Here is a 22,888-nt window from a genome sequence, read left to right as displayed (position 1 = left end):
CCTTCACATTACACAAGGAAGAAAATAATACATTGTCTTTTTACATGAAAAGATGTCAATACATGGCAAAATGAATTACAACAATCACCAAAAATCAATGTCATTACCAAAATTATTTTGAAAAAAAATTATCACCATATATACCGCACATTGCATAAGGAAGCACAAAATACATTGTTAAAATGACAAAATGCCAACACGCGACGACATGAATAACTAGCCTCACCAAAAATCAATATCATTATCAAGACTCGAACGTCATTCAATTGCAACAAACAGATAATGTCAGACTGGCTATTTCTTTAGTCTATTGATCTGACAAAAAAATCGACGAGTTTCCAGAACCGAATAATCCATCAACATACACCCGTAGAAAATAACATTTCAACTCAATCCAATCAAAATTATCAACTCAACATTACTGAATATTAACTCATATTCAATCAGAATAACTCAATATAACAAAGAAATAAACATCATCCCTCAAGAAATAAGTTAACGTGTTAACATCAATTTAGTATAAGCCATATCCATCTAAGATTTTTAAATGTTCACAATAACAAATCTTCATCATCGATTTCAGGCTCCGATTCGATGTCGTCAATAATATCATGACTAAAAAAGCAACATCGGTCTTACGATAACATCAAGATCATTTCTTCCCAATTTATAAAGTCTTCATCTTCCTCAAATGTACACAAGAAATCATTACAAGCATCTTGTTGAAAAGTATCTTCACCTACAATGGTTCCGCCTTGTAAAAAAATAAGTAGAATGACCATTCAAGACAATTGACCAATTTGGATGAAGATTATCCTTGACATAAAAAACTTGTTCGCTTGAGATGCAAGCACAAATGGTTCATTTTGTTGCTAGTTTTCGCTTAGTATTGACACTAACAACACCATGTTTATCTATTTTCACTCCTCTTCCTATGTGATCAACGTCCCACCAGTCACATTTAAACAAAACAACCCGCTTACTTTTGAAGTATTGAAGTTCTACTATTTCAGTTAGAACACCATAGTAATTAATATTTTGACCATTCACTACTCCTCTTACTAAAACCCCACTATTTTGCTTCACCCTATTTTCCTCAAGTAGTTTAGTGTGAAACCTGAAACCATTTATTTCATAACCCTTGAATCTTTGAACTCCATTAAAGGACCTCTAGCCAAAGAATACAATTCACAACTTGCAAGTGAATTCCCTTCTGCACATTTGTACAATCTGTACAAAAAATAAATGAATAAATAAGTATTACAAATTGAATTCAGCACCTGTTCTTTGAGTGTTTAGTAGCTGGAGCTATCTGGAAGAAATTCATGGCATGGGTATCCAAAGAAGTTTATGGGGATGGAGGGAAGAGCTGCAATGGGCTGAAAGGCATCACATGGGAAGGAACAAAGCTAGTCAACTATATTGAGTCTCACTAGTAGTTGCAACTTACTATGTATGGCAAGAGAGGATTGGTCGATTTTCCTGAAGCAACAGAGAGCAATTGAAAGCATGGTAAGAAGGATTATTCAGGAAATCGCTCATTTAAATGCCAAACTAGCTACTTATGTCCAGCACTTTGATGTATATCCTAGTTGACTAAGTAGATAAGCTGAAAGAGTAGAAAGACCTTGGGTATTGAGGTTTCATATGTTGCACTAAGCTCGGGACTTTGTCCGGAAAGGTATTTACCACAAAAAAAAAAAATTGAATTCAAAGTAACAATAAAAACTTACTCGATTGGAAAACCAATCATCGAAGTTCATGTCCCGATTGTTCTGCTCATATTCTCTGTTTAAACATAACCATAAGACTTGAGTAAAGCTAACAAATACTCCCTCCGTCTCAAATTATTTGTCGTGATTTCTAAAAATAGTTGTCTCAAATTATTTGTCATTTTAGAAGTTCAAGACAAAAATTATTATTTTTTTCCATTTTACCGTTAATAGTAATTGTTTTTGAAAATTACAAACACAAACACCTCAGTTATGGAGAGACGGCATATAAATAGAATAAATATTCAATGAAAAGAGATTACCCCTCTTAAGACATAAATAAGGGTAAAATAGTCAAAACATCCCAAAATTAATATTTTCTTAAGGGGCGTGTGAAAAAGAAACACGACAAATAATTTGAGACGGGAGACTAGTGAACACAATAATATAATGAAACATACCGTAGAAATGGTTGAACTTCTTCACAATTTCTCAAGACATAAAGATGAGCTTGTTTTCGCTCAAACTCTTCAAGATTTTTGGATGTATCTCTTAATAACGGACAACCCTTTTGTTCAAATATTGATAATCCACTGTATGACTCAACATGATCACCTTCATAATTTTTGTCCATTCGATTATATCCTTTCGCACCACAATGTAAATATCTTGAACAAAATATTAGACTTTCTTCAACAATATACCCCTCTGCAATAGATCCTTCAGGCTGATTTCTATTACGAACGTAACATTTCCATTTGCCCATTAATCTACATGATAAACACACAGTTAAATTGCTTAGCACGATAAATTAACAAGTCACATAAAATTAAATCAAAATTATAATATTAAAAACATACCGCTCCATTGGGTACATCCACCTGTTTTGTACAGTCCAAAGAACCTTAGCTTCGTATGTTGGGAGATGAATGACCAAGTGCACCATAACGTCAAAAAATGTTGGTAGAAATATTTTTTCTAATTTGGATAATGTTATTGGAATTTGAGCTGCAAGTTGATCCAAAACATCAACCCTTAATGTTTTTGAACACAACTCTCTGAAGAAAATACTTAACTCGGTGATAGCATCATAGACATTGTTTGGCACGACTCCGCGAATTGCAAGAGGAAGCAACTGTTCCAACAGAATATGAGAATCGTGACTCTTCATTCCATAAACTTTACGATCCTTTAACTTCACCCACCGTGATACATTGGAAGAATAACCATCTGGAACCTTAACCATTTTCAAGAACTTGCATACTTTAGACTTCTCATCCGGTGATAAAGAATAGCATCTTCTTGGATAATACCATTTTCCATCCTTTTGAGTTGCGTGCAAATCTTTCCTTATACCCATTTCCTTCAAATCACGACGAGCATTCAGATTATCTTTTGCCTTTCCTTCTATATCTAATAATGTCCCAATGATATTATCACAAACATTTTTTTCGATATGCATCACATCTAAATTGTGGCGTATTAAATTATTTTTCCAGTAAGGAAGTTTGAAAAAAATGCTTTTCTTCCTCCAGTTATGAATCCCTTTACTTTTTTCATATTTTTGTTTTTTTTGGGTCTTACCAAATGTCACGTCTTCCAAACTAGACAACTGGTTTAAAACATCATCTCCAGAAAGAGCTTTAGGAGCAGATCTTTTTTCTACTTCTCCATTAAAATCACGCTTATTCCGCCGCCATTTATGATTAGATGATAGAAACCTACGAGCACCCATGTAAGAAAACTTACGACCATACTTTAATCGAGTAGAAGGAGTCTCTTTGTTGCATGAAGGACAAGCCAAAGCTCCCTTCGTGCTCCATCCAGACAAGTAGGCATAAGCTGGAAAATCATTTATAGTCCATAAGAGTGCGGCCCGCATACAAAAATTCTCTCTTCTCGAAGCATCATATGTATCGACTCCATAATACCATAGCTCTCGCAACTCGTCTACCAATGGTTCTAAGTACACATCGATATCATTTCCAGGAGCTTTAGGGCCAGGTATCAACAAAGACAAGAAGCAATATGGTGGCTTCATGCACATCCATTTGGATGGGGTAAGTTATATACGGTAATAATCACCGGCCAAGTGCTATGAGAAACACTTAAGTTACCAAAAGGATTTATCCCGTCGATGCTAATCCAAGTCTAACATTACGAGGATCTCTAGCAAAGCCCGGATTAGATGTATCGAAATGTTTCCACGCCTCCGAAAAACTCGGATGTCTAAGAACCCCATCTTTCAAATGCTGATCATGATGCCATGTCATGTCTGAAGCAATTTCTGATGACATAAACAACCTTTGCAGTCTTGGTTTCAAGGGGAAGTAACGTAAAACTTTTCGAGGAACTTTGTTCTTGGTCTTTCCTTGAGTACCCCCATTAGTTTTTTGACCTTCAACTAATTTCCACCTAGACTCACCACAAACCGAGCAAGATTCAGCTTTTGCATTATGTTTCATAATAACATGCGCTCATTCTCGCAAGCATGTATTTTTTCATAACGAAGGCCTAAATTTCTAATCAATTGTTTTGCTCCATAGAAGGTCTCCGGTAAAGTTTCACCGTAAGGAAGTGCTCGCTTAATTAACTTCGTATGCTATCGTTTGTTTTATCACTTATCCCAAAAAGACACTTGATTTGGAATAGTTCCACAAGAAGAAAGGATTACTGGAGAATGTCTCACAACCAGATAAAGTTGTGCAGCAAAGATCCTTCAATAATTTGAAAATTTTGAAGTAGGCTCAAGCATCACCATGTTGAAACTTTCCACCGGAATCATCCATGATTTCGTGGCCAAAGCTAAAGATCGTAAATCATTTCAAATATATCATCACCTCGCTCTTTTCTTACTTCCTCTGGTCTTACTTCACTGTTAGTACTTTTCTCTTTAGGTGCAAATTCTCCATGATAAAGCCACCGCGTGTATCCCTTGACTATCCCATTAAGTATTAAATGATCCTTGACTTCACCTCTAGGCCTGTGGAAAACATTGTTGCATTTCTTACAAGGACAAGGAATTGCACCTTCTAGTTCCGAGTGCTTAAAAGCAAATTCCAGAAAACTGTCAACTCCGTTTACATAAGTATCGCTCAATCTATCTTCACAACGCATCCAAGTTTTGTCCATTTTCAAATTTCCTACAAAGAAAAAAAAGATTAAGATTAAGATCAAGATGCATAAAAAACTCACGAACTTTCGAGAGTTCAGCAAAGCAGAACATGATTGCCTCAAACATCCTAGTATTTCAACCCAATTCACTAAATTTCATATCTTGGTGCTATATCTGTATTCACTTATCATACCTTATAAGTCGTTCTACCAAGTGTATTATGGTTTTGAATTACTTATAAATGGTTCTAACAAGTGTTCAATATATTAGGCACCTAAACATGACTATATAACCAGAATGAAAGCTCAGGCATTATCCCAAACACCTTATTGACAGAACTCCAATCATGGCTAATAGCGAACCTTTTACTTTCTGCTTTTCTAATTGAGGATTCTAATATCACCAATCTTAGACACCAAACAACAATAAAAAACAGTACTAGACATCGAAGAGCAAGGATACATTAGAAGGGGTTCATGGGAAAATAGGGAGAGGAATTTGTGCCAAGGGAAGAAATTATCAGCAAGTGTGATAAGACAAAGCAAAACAAATAGAGAGAAAGCTGGAGGAATACATACCTTAATGGCTTTGGGGATTGTTGGTGAGAAGTGTGGTCCGTAGAGGTATGTTTTAGGGATTCTGGGTGAGAGAGTAAATTAAAATAAGGGAGAAGGGTTGGGTCCTTAATTGAGAGAGTAAATTAAAATAAGGGAGAAGTTAAATGGGTCCAATTATTTTTTTGAGCTTATTTTTGGGTCCTAAAAACGCACCTCCTTATAATTAGTTACTTATTTGACTTGAACCAATTCTATTGAAAAATACATTTTTAGTGTAATTATAGGTGTTCATTGTTCGACATAAAATCAACTCAATTTTTGCATACTCATAAGTTTCAAATATAATTTAAATAAATAGTAATTATATTTAATTATCTTTGATTAAGTAATTATATTGAATTTCACTAATAGCCTATTTGGCCAAGCTTATTTTTTTTTTCCTTTAAGTGCTTATTTTAAAAAAGTGAGGTGTTTGGCCACGCTTTTGGAAGAAAATAACTGCTTCTGAAGAGTAGCAGAAACTATTTTTCAGAAGTTAAAAAAATAGCTTTTGCCCAAAAACACTTTTTCGAAAAGCATTTTTGAGAAAAATATACTTAGAAACACCTTTTAAAAGCTTGGCCAAACACTAATTGCTCCTCAAAAGTGTTTTTAAATTAATTGGTCAAAGACAAAAGTCATCATTGCATCTTTCGCGTAAAAGTACATTTTTGAAAAGCACATTTCAAAATAAGCTAATTTTAGAAGTTTGGCCAAACAAACTATAAGTCTTGCTCAAGTTCATCTTCATAAAGTGCTTCGAGAATTCTTATTTGACTCGCACATATTCGACGTGGACAATACATTTATCGATCTAGTGTAATTGGGTGTCGATCGTTTTATTTAATTCAATTTACATGGTTTACTTGTAAATTTTAAATATAATTCAATAAATAGTTAGATTATATCTAATATATTTATCTGACTACTTATATTGGATTTAAGCAACAAATTAACTTCACTAAGTTCTTCAACTACTCTCAAGCTTCATCTGGAACAAGTGCTTCAAGAATTCATGTTATTTGACTCGGACTTCTGTTATTGGAATAATATCTTTATGGATCTAATGTAATTAAATGTTCATATATAGTTCGATTCGATCTAACTTTACACAATCATACTTGTAAGTGTAAGTTTTAAATATTTAAATAGATAATATCTAAATATTATCTAAATCCAGCTCAAGCTTCATACTAATGTACTCCAAAAATTGTTATTTGACTCGAAATAATACATTTTAGTGTAATTAGAGTTGTTCATCGTTCGATGCATATACATGCATCGTTCCCTAAAGAAAGTAGGAAAACCAAGTCCTACAAGTGGCATCCTACCAACCATTCCCACCACCAAACTCCCCCACCACCCAACTCACCCCACCCACAACACCACCCTTCCCCCCAAATTTGGGAAATATTTTCTCTAAGAAAACAAGTTTTTTAAGAACGAGGAAAATGACTTCCCTAATAAAAGTAAGAAAACCAATCCTGCAAATGACATTCTACCAACTATTCCTACCAACCCGCACCACACCACCCCCCACCCGGTGCCCCCCCCCCCCCCCCCCTTTCCGCAATTCCAAATTTGGGAAATATTTTCTTTAGCCCCTTAAAAAAAAAAGAGTTTAATTTTGATTTTTTTTTAAAAAAAAAGAGTTTTAAATTTTTGTTTGGGTGGTTGTGGGATGGTCTCACTCGAGTTCATCTTGATCAAGTGCTTCGAGAATTATTATTGAGTCAGACCTGTTCGATCAAGACAATACTTTATCGATCTAGTGTAATTAGGTGTTGATCGTCCTATTTAATTCAATTTAACATTAACTCTATTATTGGAATTTGGAACATTAACTTTATCGATTAGATGCTCATATTTAGTTCGATTCAACTTACTTTAACAAGATTTTTTTGTAATTGTAAGTTTAAAATAGTATTTAAATAAATAGGCAATTGTGTCTAAACAACAATATATTTTTTATTAAGAAAATTTTTAGCTAACGTTTTTTTAAGTGTTCTGTCTATTATAAGGGAAACATGATGAATTCACAATAATTTTCTCTAATTTACGAAATTAAAATTTAAAAGAGTTGTGGTGAAATTTTGAAAACAAAAACAAAAACAAAAAAGTTCCCTCCAAATTATTTCCCTCTTAATTTTTATGCCTAAATTATATATTTCTTTTCTTATTACAGACCCCAAAACCCTAAAAGATTAAGCACTTTAGAGATAGAAAAAAAAAATCACGTCACTTCTCCATCTCCAATTTTCCTAGTTTCAACTTTTGTTTTCAAGGCACAGGTAATTGCATATCCTTTTCTTTGTTGGTTTCTTTTTTTATGATTTAAACAACCATAAGGTAATTGCCATTCCTATTCTCTAATTTTTAATCCATGTGAAGCCGCCATTTTTCTTTTTTTGTTGGCTATTCATTTTTTCAAACAAGTCGAGGTCATGGTAATATTGCATTTTTATGAGATCCTGCCACCTGGAAATTATTTGTTGGAACTTCAATAGTGCTAGAGAAAATGCATCGAAGAGGTAAATGAAGTCGGTTGACACGATAATGGTGGAAGAGTGCTCAAACTCGTTAATGGAAAATTTGCCCACACAACAATCAAATTGCAAATTCATATATAGCTAACTCATGTTACCTTTTATTTTTTTGTTATTTTTTTTGCCTTCTTCTGATAAAAACAAACATGGACATTGATTTTATTAGTTACTTTGATTTATTCTATTTAATCTTCAATTTTTGAGGGAGATAAGTTCTCAAATAGAGTTTAGTGAACGAAGGGAAATGTCTGATTCGGATGGGAACATGCTAGTTAGTTATAAAAGGCATAAGGAGAAGTCTATCGAGATTTATGCGCTATCAAAAATAATCATATTTTTATGAGGAAGTGCTAGAGAAAATGCATCGAAGAGGTAAATGCTATGCTCTTCCTTGTGGAAAGCTCGAATCAGAAATTCAATAGGTACCTTTTTTTTTTTTTTTTGCTTCTATCAATATTTTTACTTGACGTTATCTATGATCAAGCTCAAATGTTTGAAAAGAAAACAGAGGGCCTACCCGATGGATAAAAATAATCAACTTATAGGAGGGTGAAAAATTGCCTGTAGAATTTGATGATGATGATCAAGCTATTGGCAAGAATGCAACTCAATTTACTTGGTTTTTGGGGCAAACAGTTAGAAATCGAATTTGTTGCCCCTTAAAAGTAAGTGGTTGGAAAGAGATTGATGAAGAAAAGATCGACCATATGTGGGACATCATCTTGGTAAGAAATAAAATTTATATTTTTTCTTTAATTTTTTATGGTTGATAGTTGTTAGAACATGCCCCTTATTAGTTGCCATGTTCGTTGCTGTTGAATGTTTTACTGATTCAACAATGAAAATGGTATTTGCTATATCCTCATGTGTGGTGAGAAGTAGAATTGCAGAGCCTCGAGGCAGATAGTTGAATGATTTCGCTAGTATAACATACACTTGATAAACATTTGGAAAGAACCAATGAGGAAAAAAAAAATGAAATATAGATGATTTGAATTTTCTCCATGGGTTACTATTTACTCCCTCGTCCCTAAATGCCCGTCATGTTTCATTTCTCGAGAGCCAACCATGAACGTTGACCAACATTTTAACATAGCAATCGTTCTTCAAGATAACTATTAGAGCCCGGGCAATTTTAGTCTATATGGTGTTCCTAGAGATTACTAAAATTGTATTTTTTATAGGAAAAATTTAATTTCGATGTTTCGAGGGAAGAAAAGGCGCAATTCTTGGTCATATGAGTGACATCACGCAGAGGTTATAGGCACAAGATGAAAAGGTATTTCGATTCGAACACAACTTATCAACTACGCTTGCGAAACAAACCTAAACTTGTTAACGCTGATGAATGGAAATATTTGGTCAACCTTTGGAGTGATGCCGACTTTCGTGTATTTGAATTAATTAGTTTATTGTTTTTTAAATTATTTTGTGGTATAGAAACTAATATTAATTATTGTTTGTTTATCAACTTTTGTTCGAGAAAAAGCATACGAACAAGACGAATAGATCGAAACGTTCATTGCCTCCATATATTGGAACTAAAAGCTATGCGAGACTTAGACACGAAATGGTACACATATAATATTTAGAACAAAGTTAGAAAAATCATATTTCATTATCGAAATGTAACTAACGATAATGATTATTATTTTCAATAAAGGAGAAAAAAGATGGAAAACTCCTTCTCGTGTTGAAGTTTTCATGGAATCTCGCAAGAGAAAAAAAGGAAAACAAGTTGATGCTTTTCAACAAGATGCTATTGTAATTTCAACGTGTTAGCTTTCCTCTTTATCTCCTTAAAATATATATTTGCATAGATGTTTGATTGACTTTTTTTGATTGTAGGATCAATTTGTCCAATTTAAAACACAACAAGAAAAAGGAGAAATTTCTTTAAATGATGATGATATCTTCGAAAAAGTACTTGGGGCAGAAAAAAATGGATATCTTCGTGCATATGGCCCAGGAAAAAATATTAGTGAATATTTCGGGGGTAGACCAACGAAGGTACAACTCATAAAGCAATTAGAATCGACAAGAAAAGAATCGAACGAGCGTGTGGAAGAAGTTAAAAGGGAAGCTAAGGAGCAAATAAGGGAAGCTAAGGAGCAAATTGAAGAAATGAAGAAAGAAACGGATAGTAGGATAGCAAAGTTGGAGAAACAATGGGCAGCAAAATTTCAAATGTTGGTTGCAGCTCAAGGCCGACAATCAAATGATGCAAATCTAACCGTAAGTAGCTTATTTTTATATTTTAATATTACTAATCCAATAAATACGTGATCTCTGTATAAAATATTCATATTAAGAAACAAAGCTTAATTTTTAAACGAATACTTTATTGTATCATTTTTTAATTTGTTTTCTTAATTGTTATTGCAGCTTGTGGAGTAGTATGGAAGCATCAAAATCGATGGGGACATGAAGAATTATTTTTTCTCTTGCAAAAGTATATTGATATGTTTGAATAAAGTGATGTTTCACTATTTTGGATGACATTGTTGAACCTTTGTTACATCTTTTTTCTAATATATTGCATTTATTACACGATTGAAGATATATTGCTACGATATTGTCTATAAATTTCATGTTGAAAATGAATTCTCAGCTACATTATATGGCTAACAATGTCGTGGCAAATATTTCAATTAGTAGCTATGAAATTTTTGGATTCGTAGCTAAACGTACATATAATTGCCACGCAAATGAGAATATGGATGCACATTTTTATTTCCGTAGCAAACGGAAAAAATCTTTTGCTACAATTTTGTCTCTCGTGACAAAAAGTATACACTTTTAGCTATGAACTTTTGAGTTCGTAGCTAGACATATACTCCTAACATTGCTACAAATTTACAATTTTCGTAGCAAATGAAGGTTCTTTTTAGCTATAAGGCTATTTATTTCATAGCTAAAGGTACGGCTTCATAGCTACAATATGATAATATTTGTGGCAAATACTTTAACTCATAGCTATGAATTGTTTAGTTCGTAACTAAATATGACTGCTATTGCCACGAAACTAAGCTATAGAAATAGCCATCAAATTTGAGTTTGGTGGCAAACAAATTAAATCTTTAGCTACAGCGTATTTACCTTGTGGCTACAATATGAAGACAACTACAAAATTTGTTCGTCGTGGCAAAAGATTAAAGTTGCTTGCTATGAGTATATTTTCCGTGGCAGGAATTTTCTATCTTCGCAGCTACAACACAAAAAAACACGTAGCAATTAGTACAAGTGCTTAGCCACGGACCATGTAAAGTTTGTAGCTAACTTTTAGCTACGCTACATTTTGCTACGAATGCTACGGAACTTAAAAAAACGTGGCTAAAGTGTTTAGCCACGGAAAATTTCATCTTTAGCTAAGGCTTCGACAGTATTAGGGTAGATACGGAGATGATTCGTGTTGTACTTGGCATCGCGTGGAACGCAGTAGAGACAAATTCATGAGAAATTACACTGTCGGAGAACGCTACGATTGATTAAACTGTGAATCTAGTAGTGGTGGTGGGATGAATTTGGTGGTGGGTGATTATATCCATGGTGGTTGAGTGGTTGCATTTTTTATGAATGTGAAGGAGAAGGAATTAAATGACATGGATTTTTTTTTTTTAAAAACAAATTTGGCAAACATAACTTTATCGATGTGGCTTATTGACGTGGCGCTAATACGTTAAGGGTCACCCTCTTGTATTACACCTCGCCATGTGTAGCTGGTTATAAATGTACGAGGTAGGTAAAATAATTCACTTTTAAGATGTTCGAGGGATAATGTGTACGTATAGGCTTGGAGTGATATCGATATTTTGGATATACTTTAGGATTGATTTGATGTATTTTGTCATTTAGAAACTAAAAAGGTGTCAAATTTTGGTAATGTTTAGGATAATCAAGGGAACTCCACGTGAAAACTGATGAAATTGATATGTAGTAGGACCCGTATAGTTGACACAGTGGATAAGATTTCCTTAGTTTTTCTTGGTTAAATTCGACTCTAGTCCTTGTGAAATTAAATAGGTTTAACTCTTAATTATTTGAAATGTACAACTTTTTTTTTGTTGTGAATAATTACAAATTGATTATTAATTATTTCATTATTTAATTACTCATGTGTCATGTGTAATGTTAAGTTTGAATTGTTGCACTATATTTGAGGGTACTTCATTTATTTCATAATAAGTTGTGTTTTTAGCTTGAACACACCCCTTAAAAAAATTACATACTCCTGAAAAGCAAGAAGTGTTTTTAGTTATTTACCCTTAATTAAATATACTTTTAAAAGAAGTAGCTCTTTAATGGTTTCTTAGTTGTTTAAAACTTTATTTATTTAAATAAGGGTAAAATTGGAAGAAAGCAATCAATTTCTTCTTGATTTTGTGAAACGTCACTTATTTTAAAACAAAATAAAAAGGTAAAAGCACCACTTATTATGAAACGAATGGAGTAATATTCTCTTTAATTAGTTTACATATAATTTATTTTATTTTAAAAGACCAACGACATGCATTTCAGATAATTGAAATATAAATGTGCTAAGTCATAGTATATCATAAGGATTAAAATCACAATTTATTAATAAATGAGAAACTAAAAAAGTTATTATTCAGAAATTTTTTATGGAGTTTGAATTCACTTTTATAAGTTTGAACTCAAAGATCTCTAGTGAACTCTATAACGTGTTTTACTTGTTGAAAAAATATTTATAGCAAGCCTAGTTCGAACTCTAGGACATTGTCCTTGCATTCAAAAGAAATACCTAATTCACTCGTGATATTTATTCTAAAATTTATATATTATATCATTATTTTACTCATTATACTTATTTTAACACTTTATTATAATTTCACTCACGCTACCTACTTTAACTCCATGAAAAGTTCTTGAACTTTTATAAGCTCAAAATACATGGATCGTTTTTTGGAGTTTCAAATCTCAAGAACTTTTCAAACTCTAGTAAATTCTGGTGGAGTTCCGCTTGTTAAAATTTCGAATTCCAATACTCTAGCTTGTTAAAATTTCGAATTCCAATACTCTAAAGTTGGAGATGTTATGTATCTTAGCTAGGAATATTTTTGTTTAAATTCTGTTTTTATGACTATTTTTTAATTTTTCACTTAATCGTAATTAATTAATATGTATCACAACCTCATTAAATTTTTTCATTGAAGTAAAGCTAACATGACTTGCTATAAAAAAATTTGGTGTGCGACTAAAATTAATTTTATTCGACCGATTTATGTTATTTATTAGGAAATTGCCATTTTGTTTAGGGGCGTGTTTGAATTGACACATCATTGTGAATTCAAACCTCTAGAAAATTTCAGATTATCTTTACAATAATCATTTTGTTTTCAAATCTCGAACTCAATATCTTTAATTAATGGTGTAAGGATCTCGTCCATCCCACTATATCAATAGACAATAAATTCATTTTTTGTTGCACTAGTGATAATAAAGTTACTAGTTTTATTTTTCTAATGTAGTACGAAATACTTAAATGAACATTAGTTGATGACCATATAAATTTAAGTATTGTAAACTACAGTACATGATTTACTGTTAAAAGTATCTTAAGTAACATTACACCATTATCGGCAAGTTTGGAGGAAAATGGAAGGAGTGGCACATGGTGGACGGTGAAGAGTGTTGACTACTCCCTCAATTCCATATTAGTTAACCACTTTCTCTTTTACATGCCCTTTAAGAAATCATAGATTAAAGTGTATTTTTATTATATTATCCTTATCTCTCCAATAAATTACACTTCAATTAATATTGATTACTTTAAAAAATAATTAATGTTAAGGATAAAATTAAAAAAATTAATTAATTGTATCTTGATTTTGTAAATGGACAAGTATTTTGAGACAGATATTTTTTTAGTAATATAGCCAACTAATATGGGACGGAGGGAGTAGTCATTAAATGAATTTTTGGGAACATCTGTTAAAAGAAACTACACGTGGAAATTTAGGAATTGTTTTCAAGTGCTTTTTGTTAGTTTTCTTTTGTTTTTCCTTCTTTTGTGTTTATTCCTTTTTTGTTGTGCTTTATCCGGACCGAATAGTCAAACAGACACTAAACTTGCGTGGGAATGTGTTGTCGGCTAATTTCACGAGGTTTCATTCAAATACTTTAACATGTTTAATTTACGAGATTTAGTATCAATATTTTAAGGTCAAATAATTAGATACACTTAAAGTTTGAAGCCAATTTTCCCAATCAATGGGTTCCGAATAACGAATGATTGCACAAAAAAAACACAAACGCATACAATTAATATGGTCGCTGATGTACATCTCCATATATATGTTACTTTAGGCTGTAATCCTTCCTCTAATTACTACTTTTCATTTTAGGATTGCTCTTTTTTTCTTGGACTTAAACAATAACCCCTAAATATATATATATATATATATATATATATACCATTTTATTGTTTTCCTCCATAAAATGAAGGTTCACTTCCCTATTATGTGACACTTTTATATGTATGTATTATTTTCATCTTTCTATATCAACTAAATTTATAAATCGCATATCTTACCGCGCGAAACGCGGGCCACTTAACTAGTAATATAAATATATCTACACTTGAAACGCATTTACAGCTGGAAAAAAACTTCACAATTCTCACTATGATAGATCTATCACATACATTTTTTATTATTAGTTTTAATTTTACCGAAAAGTGTTGTGTTACTAAATGGTTGTACATATCTATCACATACATTTTTTATTATTAATTTTAATTTTACCAAAAAGTGTTGTGTTACTAAATGGTTGTACATATAAATTTATTAAGTATGTGTGGAGCTAACCAAAGAAATATATTAATATTTTGAAAAATATGTTGATATTTTAATATTAGAAATTTTTATAGTGATGACGTCTAACAAGATATTTTAAGACCGCGCGAAGCACAGACATATTAATTAGTTATCACATAATCAATTAGATATCTTTTATCGACATAAGTGTGGTCCGACAAACCTCATGTGCGCATGAGATAGTAAACTAGATTTTAGATTTAACTTAAGCACAAATCAATAAGATGAACTAGGGGGAAATTCTCTGCGACTATTCTTGAATCGCTTACTTGAAAGAAAGAAAAAAGAAGTACTATTAAATTTCACTTATTTCTTCCTGTGCTTGATTTCAGATAAAAATCATTTCACTAGAATGTTTAATTTGCACATATTTGACATATTTTAGGTAACAGCCTCAGTTAAAACGTCTAAAATGAAAAAAAATAAAAAATGATAGCTTTAGGGTGTGTTCGGTATGAAGGAAAATGATTTTCAGGAAAATATTTTATCAAAAATAACTGATTTTTCTACTCATTTTTTCGTGTTTGATATGCAAGTTGGAAAACGTCGTTTCAAAAGCATTTCGATATATTCAACACAAAACCCTATGAGGTTTTTGAAGTCGGAGTACAACTTCTGCTGAAGGAGGTAGGGGTGAGGGGTGAGGGGGTGGGGGTGGGTGGATAGTGCAGGAATAGTTTGGGGATTCGTTGGTGTGTTTTTATTGATCTGGAACATGTTTTCGCTCAAATTTTTAAGAAAAACATTTTCCGTCCTACCAGACACAGCCTTAGTACCTGTTTATGTCCGGTCTAACTTAAATCCTACTACTATAATATTTATATGGCCTAACTAAAACCCTACTCATATTTATAATAGTTCCAATAACTTTTTCTCGAGTTCCTCATATACATATGTGCAAGTTCTAAATGTTAACGTTGACTTTCAAAACAAAGAAACCAAACCTTTACTAGGCAACACCCTCTCCATATCCTGAAGATATTAATGGTCATAATGAAGCTCAAGAACAACTTGAGATCATCAGATACATTGACTCTTGTATTGATAAATCTTGCTGGTATAATGGAGGTAGCTGATGAATCTTTGTTACCTGGTGTTTACAAAGAAGTTGGCAAGGACTTGCATATTGACCCTGCTGGTCTTGGCAAAGTATGAATAAAAAAATTTTTTTTCAACCAAAACTGACTCTCTACAGATCATTAGTTCAATGCCTTTGTTACCCTCTTGCTAAGTGTTGCAAAAAATAAATTTGGCCAATTTTTGTTTTTTATTCATATTGACCAATGATTTGCTCGTAATAATCGCGCCAATGTCATTGCTCTTGGTGCTTTCCTTTGGTCTGCTGCCACTTTCCTTGTTGCCATATCCTCTACTTTTACTGAGGTCTCTGCTTCATCCCTCTATAGATGGTGTTCAAATAGAGAAATGAGTCGAACCCTAGTTGACAGTTCATGAAGTTAGTGATGTTTTTTGTGTCTTCTTGGTTTTGTAGTGTAAATCCCTAGTTTTTTTTTGTTTTTTGTTTTATTTTTATTCCTTGCTGCTCGATAATCGCGCCAATGTCATTGCTCTTGGTGCTTTCCTTTGGTCTGCTGCCACTTTCCTTGTTGCCAACTACTTTTACTGAGGTCTCTCTTCATCCCTCTATAGATGGTGTTCAAATAGAGAAATGAGTCGAACCCTAGTTGACAGTTCATGAAGTTAGTGATGTTTTTTGTGTCTTCTTGGTTTTGTAGTGTAAATCCCTAGTTTTTTTTTGTTTTTTGTTTTATTTTTATAACTGTGATACTCGGAATACCTGCCACTTCCCACCAGCAACAGGTACCAGGTTACTCTGTCCACCAAGGCAAGGACAAATGGAATGGAACATATCAACGGATTCTGTATTTCTGTTTGCTTTAGAAATGAGGAGTTTGATGCAAGTGGTTATATGGGATTTTATGCCTTTCTTCAGGGTTTGGGGTGGAGTGTGATAAATTGATATTAATTGGATGATAGAAACTTTGGTTTGTATTTTTTGTCTTGTTCTTAATATTGTGGCGGAGACAAGATTTTCATCAAGGGGTTCAACAACTATTAAAAGGGGGTATAGATGAATCCCTTTGTGCCCCTCTAGTTCCGCTTCTGGATCCATGGCCATAAATTTATGGTATTCAATTGAAGAAGTAGGTTTTAAGTGAAAAAGAAAATGTGGAATTGCAGAAACGGACTCTGTTTTCTTTAGAAATGGAAAGTTTGAGGTTGTATGGATTCTATGCTTTTCTTGAGGGTTATGGGTGGAATGTGTGATAACTTGATATTAATTGGATTATAGAAACTTTGGTTTTGTGTTATCTGCCTTGTTCTAAATGTTGTCTCTTGTTTATTAGCAGGAGCTAATGACAAAAAGACTGTCGGAATCAAGACTTTTAGGAAAAAAAAAAAATCTTGATAAGTAGCTTTTAGGAATTTATCTTTTAAAATACTATTATTAGTTATCTTTGTTGAGGTGTTAAGTATCAAAATGATACCAAGTTAAAGTTCAAGTGTGGACTTGTTATATTAGTCATCATTGAGGATTGGTCTAAAGTATATACTGATCTCTGAACATATATAAGCAGTTCTTCTTGGTTTCTTCCCTTAGCTCTTCATACGATATATGATGAAAATGAATGCATTTTGTTACCCTCAAGTTGTCCTTTACTGAAACTATGAAGAATAGAAGTGTTAATCTTTCTTGAATTTAGGCTGTAATATTTGTTTTATCACCTCATAATATTGTTTAACAGATAGCAATTTCCAGAGGATTGAATGGAATAGGACTTGCAATTGTCTCACCAGCAATCCTATCTCTGGTTGCTGATTCAACTGATGATAGTAATCGCGGTACAGCTTTTGGATGGTTAGCAGTAACAGCAAATTTCGGTTCAATCTTTGGTGGGATTATATCTGTGCTGTTAGCCGAAACATCGTTCATGGGGATCCCTGGCTGGAGAATCTCCTTCCACCTCGTTGGTATTATAAGTGTTTTTGTTGGTTCTTTAGTCCGTCTCTTTGCCAAAGATCCCCGATTTTTTGATAATGCAAGATCAACCTCCCCCCAAACCATTTCAAGAACAAGTGATAGAACTGCTAAAAGAAGCAAAACCAGTTATCAAAGTACCCTCCTTCCAAATAATTGTTGCACAAGGGGTTTTCGGGTCATTCCTCGGGACATCACTGTCGTTTAACATTATGTAGTTGGAGCTTGTTGGCTTTTCCCACAAGACAACAACATTCCTCTCGACTTTGTTTAGAGTTTCTTTGTCATTTGGCGCGTTTTTTGGAGGATTCATGGGGGGCCAAGTACTTTCCTAATTCCGGTAGGATCATGCTCTCTCAGATAAGCACTGGTTCAGCTATTCCTTTAGCTGCAATTCTGCTGCTGCTATTGCCTAATGATCCTAAAACAGCTTTGTTGCATGGTTTAGTCCTGTTTATATTGGCATTTACAGCATCATGGAGTGGTCCAGCAACAAACAGGTATATCTACTCCGAATCGATAACAGATTTTTGCAGTTCGTTTTCCTCGTTCATCTCCAATTTTATTCAAACTCATACCTTGTATAGATCAATGTAAGAGACCCCTCTAGCTTATTTTATGCTGTGATCTTCAGCATTATTATTTATTCATCCATTCTTTCAACAATTACTTCTTTCTCTTTATATCACCTTGTTCACTTTTCCCTCTTGCATACGCACACACAGGCATATGCATGCACTTCAAATGTTTTAAGAAGCACTTGTTAGGTACATTCACATAACTCAAAATGGTGAAAATAGCAAGCTAAATGACTTATGTTTTTTGCTTTGATCTTAGAGCTGGTCTTTGATGCTATGCTGCTTGGACATGTTTGTAGTCCAATATTTGCTGAGATAGTTCCAGAAAGAGCTCGAACAAGCATTTATGCTCTGGATCGATCTTTTGAGACCATCTTAGCATCGTTTGCTCCTCCACTGGTCGGCATTTTGGCTCAACACATTTTTGGTTTTAAACCAATTCCAAAGGGATCAACAGGCTCACAGGAAATTGAAACTGATCGAGAAAATGCTGCATCACTTGCTAAGGCAATGTACACTGCTATAGGCATTCCAATGGTCATATGTTGCTCCATCTATTCTTTCCTCTATTGCACATATCCACGAGATAGGGATCGTGCCCGGTTGCAACAGATTGATGAAATGGGCAATTTTCCATCCAAAGAACAACAGCCCTTACTGGAGAACGACGAGCATACATTTCTTTCAACGATTAGTTGAAATTCTCAGACAAAACTTTCGACCATAACAAGCACAAACTCACCTTCTTGCTCTGTTGTTCGTATTATTGCTGTAGGATAGTTTTTTACACGACACTATCAAATATAGAATTGGCAAGAAAGATTCGATTTCTTCTACTCAAAGTTGTGAATATCTTTTTTCTTTTTAAAAGTTGTATTTGCTTATATGTTCAAATGGAATATTAGGATTAAGTCAATTTAATAACATTAATTTATTTTAATTTTTATAACCACGCGAAGCGGGCAAATTCACTAGTTTAAGTAAATAAAGCTAAAATTGTACTCAGAGACATTTTAAGTTACAGTAATATTTTCAGAGTACTATACTATTGAGTCCATTAAAAATTTGGATAAACCTCCTTTTTCGACTTGGACACTCTCTAAATATAAATTTAAGGATGGTACCCGAACTATTCATTTTTTGTACAAAAATACCTTTTCTTTTTTAACTAGAATATATCCAAACTGAACCTTATATGATAAGATATGTTATTTCGTATTTTGATGATTTGTCAAACATACTCGAGGAACCAGGTAGGGATCAGATACGATCAGGTCTCTTAGTCGTTGTAGGGTCAACTCTACAACCTATAAAGTTCTTTCGCACTATACCGATCGACAAGTGTAAAGAAAGCACTGCAGTTTGCTAGAGGCCAAAACTACATGAAATGTCTCTTTCATATAATCTCACACGCTTCCCTACATAAACAACATGTTACAAGTGTAATCCTAACACTTTGAAAATCTGAAAATCATTTATCCCAAGTGCTAGTTGCCACTGCTCTGTGTGCTCTCAAGAGCAACGCTTCGACAAAAACAAGGACCAGATCCCAATCACTGAAGATGTCATAAGTCCTTAGATTTGTTGAGACTTTGTATTTCGTTCTTTATTTGTATTCCTACACTACTTTCAAGAAGTGTCATTGTAGGATAGATTGTCAACCTTTTCAGTTTTTACTTGGCGTAATTAGTCAAGGTGTGTTCTTTGCAATAGACTTATTGTAAAGGTCTTACAATTTAGTTATTTTAAGGGGAAGAGATTAAGAGTTTAATTTCTAGGTTGGAATAGGTTATAATCTGAAAGTTGCTCATTTATAGCGAAGTTTGGGAAATCTTACTTCGATAGGTCGTGATTTTAATCTCTTGAGCAAGGAGTTTTCCACGTAAATATCTTATGTTATTTACTTTCTGTTTTACTCGAGCGAACAGATAGAGAACCTGGTTCTCTATATTGTTTGGTGGACACCTATATTCTATCACTATACATAACAAAAAATGTAACTCATCAAATATTTAGAGTTTCCGCTACTGAATTTTTCAAAAACGACAAAACTACTTCAATGAGCCTATTTCCTGTGCAAGATAAACAGGATAAATAGACTTTTGTTGTTGGATTTGTAAGTGCAATCTAGGATTTCTAGACAATGGATGCACCGGTTAAAAAAAGAAAAAAGAAATATATTAAGTGAGAATTGATCATTTGTTCTATAGGCAAATAACTCAACATTCAACCAAGTGCACCATTTAGCATTAAACTTTTACCTTATAAAAAATAAAAAAAAAAGTGCACCATTTACCTAGAATTATTATTATATCAATTTTAAAAAATATACATAAAATACCTAATTTTTTGGAGAGATCATGGGCTCACGTGAACAATAATTTTACCTATAAATTCACCCAAAGACACATGCATTTTGGATCGGATTTTGACTTTATAAACTTTGGTTATTTAGAGCCTGTTTGGCCTAGCGGCTTAAAACTGCTTATTTTGAGAAGTGTTTTTCTAAAAGTGCTTTTAAAAAAAGTATCTTTGGTGAGAAGCAGTTTGTGTTTGACTAATTAATTTGAAAAGTGCTTTTAACGGTTTTTAATAAGCAGATTGTGTTTGGCTAGTAAGTACTTTTGAGTGTCAAATTACGAAAAAGATCAATTATCAATGAACGTATACTATCAAGATTATTTTAAATATCTCTTATGAAATATTTTAATTAATTTTTACTTTTATTTAATTAAAATTTAGAAGTATATTAAAATTTTCAATTAATATAATACATATATGAATCAAAAAAATATATTAAATATTGATATAATATCAACACAATGATTTAATATACTAAAATTCTACGATCAAAATAAAATTCAAAATTATTTCACAAGTTATAAAAGTCTATTACATACTTGAAAGATATACTTGGTAATATGTAAAATAATTAAATAATTATTGAAAAATTAATGGATTAATGAGAGATATACTTGGTAATATGTATTTATGGTAGGAATACTTTTGTCTTGAAAAAAATTAATTTTTTGCTAGTGCTTTTTTCAAGAAGCAGAAAATTTCTGCTTCTCCTTAACCGCAGAAAAACTATTTCTGCTTCTACTTAAAAACAATTTTACTTATTGGCCAAATACCTCAAATATCTCAAAAACTTTTTCTCCAAAAAAAAAAAAAAAATACACTTCTGGCCTCAAAACTGCTAGGCCAAACAGACTCTTGACGTGATATGAGAAGCGATTTTTTTTCTATGACCATGGCCAAGAAACTCTTGATGAGCTTTACCTAACCTAAACCTAAACCTAAACCTAATTACTGAATATATTAAAAATAACCACTTTCTATACAGTAGGTGCTATTTTCATCCCATAGATAGGACCCCCGGCCCCCACCCCTTTCCAGAAGAAGGGAAAACTTGCATGAGGACAAAAAAAACACAGGGTCTAAGAGAAATTTATCAGTGCATAGTGTTTACATCAAATTCTTTTATTTATACTTATCTCACTTAATCATGTGGTTAATTAGATTATACTCTTATTAACTTTGATTCATCTTAATTAAATAGATAGATTGATACGGTTTGATAGAAACAGTACTGAATGTAAATAAATTGTTTTCATTTAACAACATTCATCTTTACCTATTGACTTTCAATAAAAAAAATTATCAATCCGATTTTTTTTTTGTGTGTGTGTGTGGGGGGGTAGAAATGTACATTTCCTTAAAAAATCCGGTGCTATGAATGTATAATCACGTAAAAATACACGTGTTAAGTTATCAAAAAAGTAATAACCCCTAAGATGCCAGAGCCTAGAAGCAAGGTCTAATTAAAGATGAAATGAATTATTGATCCCATTAAAGTCTCTTCTACCCATGGCAACAACATCAATATGGATGGAGCTAATATATATATATATATATATATACACACACACTAGATATTTTAATTAAAGAAATATAATTTGTGTTGTACAAGTGTACAACAACAACAACAACTATATACCCATTGTAGCATTGATTACGTTAGTAATAATTAAATTTCATATAAGTATATTTTCAATATATGAAAGCAAAACTTTCATTCCACTCCTTTAATATTTTAACTTCCATTTTGATGAAATTATTTACTTCAAATACATAATTTGACATTTATAAGTTATGTATCTAATTTTACTGAATTTTGATAGTTATTTAGTTCTAAATAAATAATCCTACTTTTAAGACAAATACATCGCCTTCTGGATATAAGAATCACAAACTGGGCTCAAATGCGGATATCGAGCACCAAACAAAAAACCAAAGAACATGAAAAATGAGGTAGGAGGTTCGAAAAATGACCTTAAAAACAAAAAAAAACAAATTTGACTTAAATAAATGAACATTAATAATTAAAAAAAAAATGTTCTGAGGACTACAAAAGACCCTAAGTTTGCCCTTATATTTAGTAGTAATATATATACACACACACACATTTGACGTGCATTATATGAGTCTTGCAATACATTTG

The 22,888-nt window shown here is 32.7% G+C and overlaps 2 protein-coding genes and 1 pseudogene across 2 annotated transcripts; 2 read left to right on the top strand and 1 right to left on the bottom strand.

Moving 5' to 3' along the window:
• Window positions 1–1,614: 1,614 nt before the first annotated feature.
• On the bottom strand, window positions 1,615–3,756 carry LOC132066941 (uncharacterized). Its single transcript, XM_059460126.1, has 3 exons — window positions 2,573–3,756; window positions 2,174–2,482; window positions 1,615–1,788 (listed from the first exon to the last, which is right to left on the bottom strand). Exons 1-3 carry the CDS (start codon window positions 3,751–3,753, stop codon window positions 1,686–1,688), a joined length of 1,593 nt encoding a protein of 530 aa, XP_059316109.1. The 5' UTR covers window positions 3,754–3,756; the 3' UTR covers window positions 1,615–1,685.
• Window positions 3,757–9,610: 5,854 nt separating this feature from the next.
• LOC132066348 (uncharacterized) lies at window positions 9,611–10,589 on the top strand. The gene is made up of 3 exons (XM_059459673.1): window positions 9,611–9,733; window positions 9,818–10,204; window positions 10,355–10,589. Exons 1-3 carry the CDS (start codon window positions 9,611–9,613, stop codon window positions 10,364–10,366), a joined length of 522 nt encoding a protein of 173 aa, XP_059315656.1. The 3' UTR covers window positions 10,367–10,589.
• Window positions 10,590–15,798: 5,209 nt separating this feature from the next.
• Window positions 15,799–19,112, top strand: LOC132066347 (uncharacterized; annotated as a pseudogene).
• The last annotated feature ends 3,776 nt before the right edge of the window (window positions 19,113–22,888 follow it).

Source organism: Lycium ferocissimum, chromosome 8 (genome assembly GCF_029784015.1).
Source record: "Lycium ferocissimum isolate CSIRO_LF1 chromosome 8, AGI_CSIRO_Lferr_CH_V1, whole genome shotgun sequence".
Lineage (NCBI taxonomy): Eukaryota > Viridiplantae > Streptophyta > Magnoliopsida > Solanales > Solanaceae > Lycium > Lycium ferocissimum.
This window is presented reverse-complemented; position numbering and strand designations above follow the sequence as displayed.

Excerpts from the sequence above, each read along its gene's own strand:
- LOC132066348 (XM_059459673.1), top strand. The coding sequence starts at position 9,611 with ATGATTATTATTTTCAATAAAGGAGAAAAAAGATGGAAAACTCCTTCT. Across the intron at positions 9,734-9,817 it reads CTTTTCAACAAGATGCTATT|GATCAATTTGTCCAATTTAA; the intron begins GTAATTTCAACG and ends TTTTGATTGTAG.
- LOC132066941 (XM_059460126.1), bottom strand. The coding sequence starts at position 3,753 with ATGAAGCCACCATATTGCTTCTTGTCTTTGTTGATACCTGGCCCTAAA. Across the intron at positions 2,483-2,572 it reads TGGATGTACCCAATGGAGCG|ATTAATGGGCAAATGGAAAT; the intron begins GTATGTTTTTAA and ends TTTATCATGTAG. Across the intron at positions 1,789-2,173 it reads GAAGTTCAACCATTTCTACG|AGAATATGAGCAGAACAATC; the intron begins GTATGTTTCATT and ends ATGTTTAAACAG.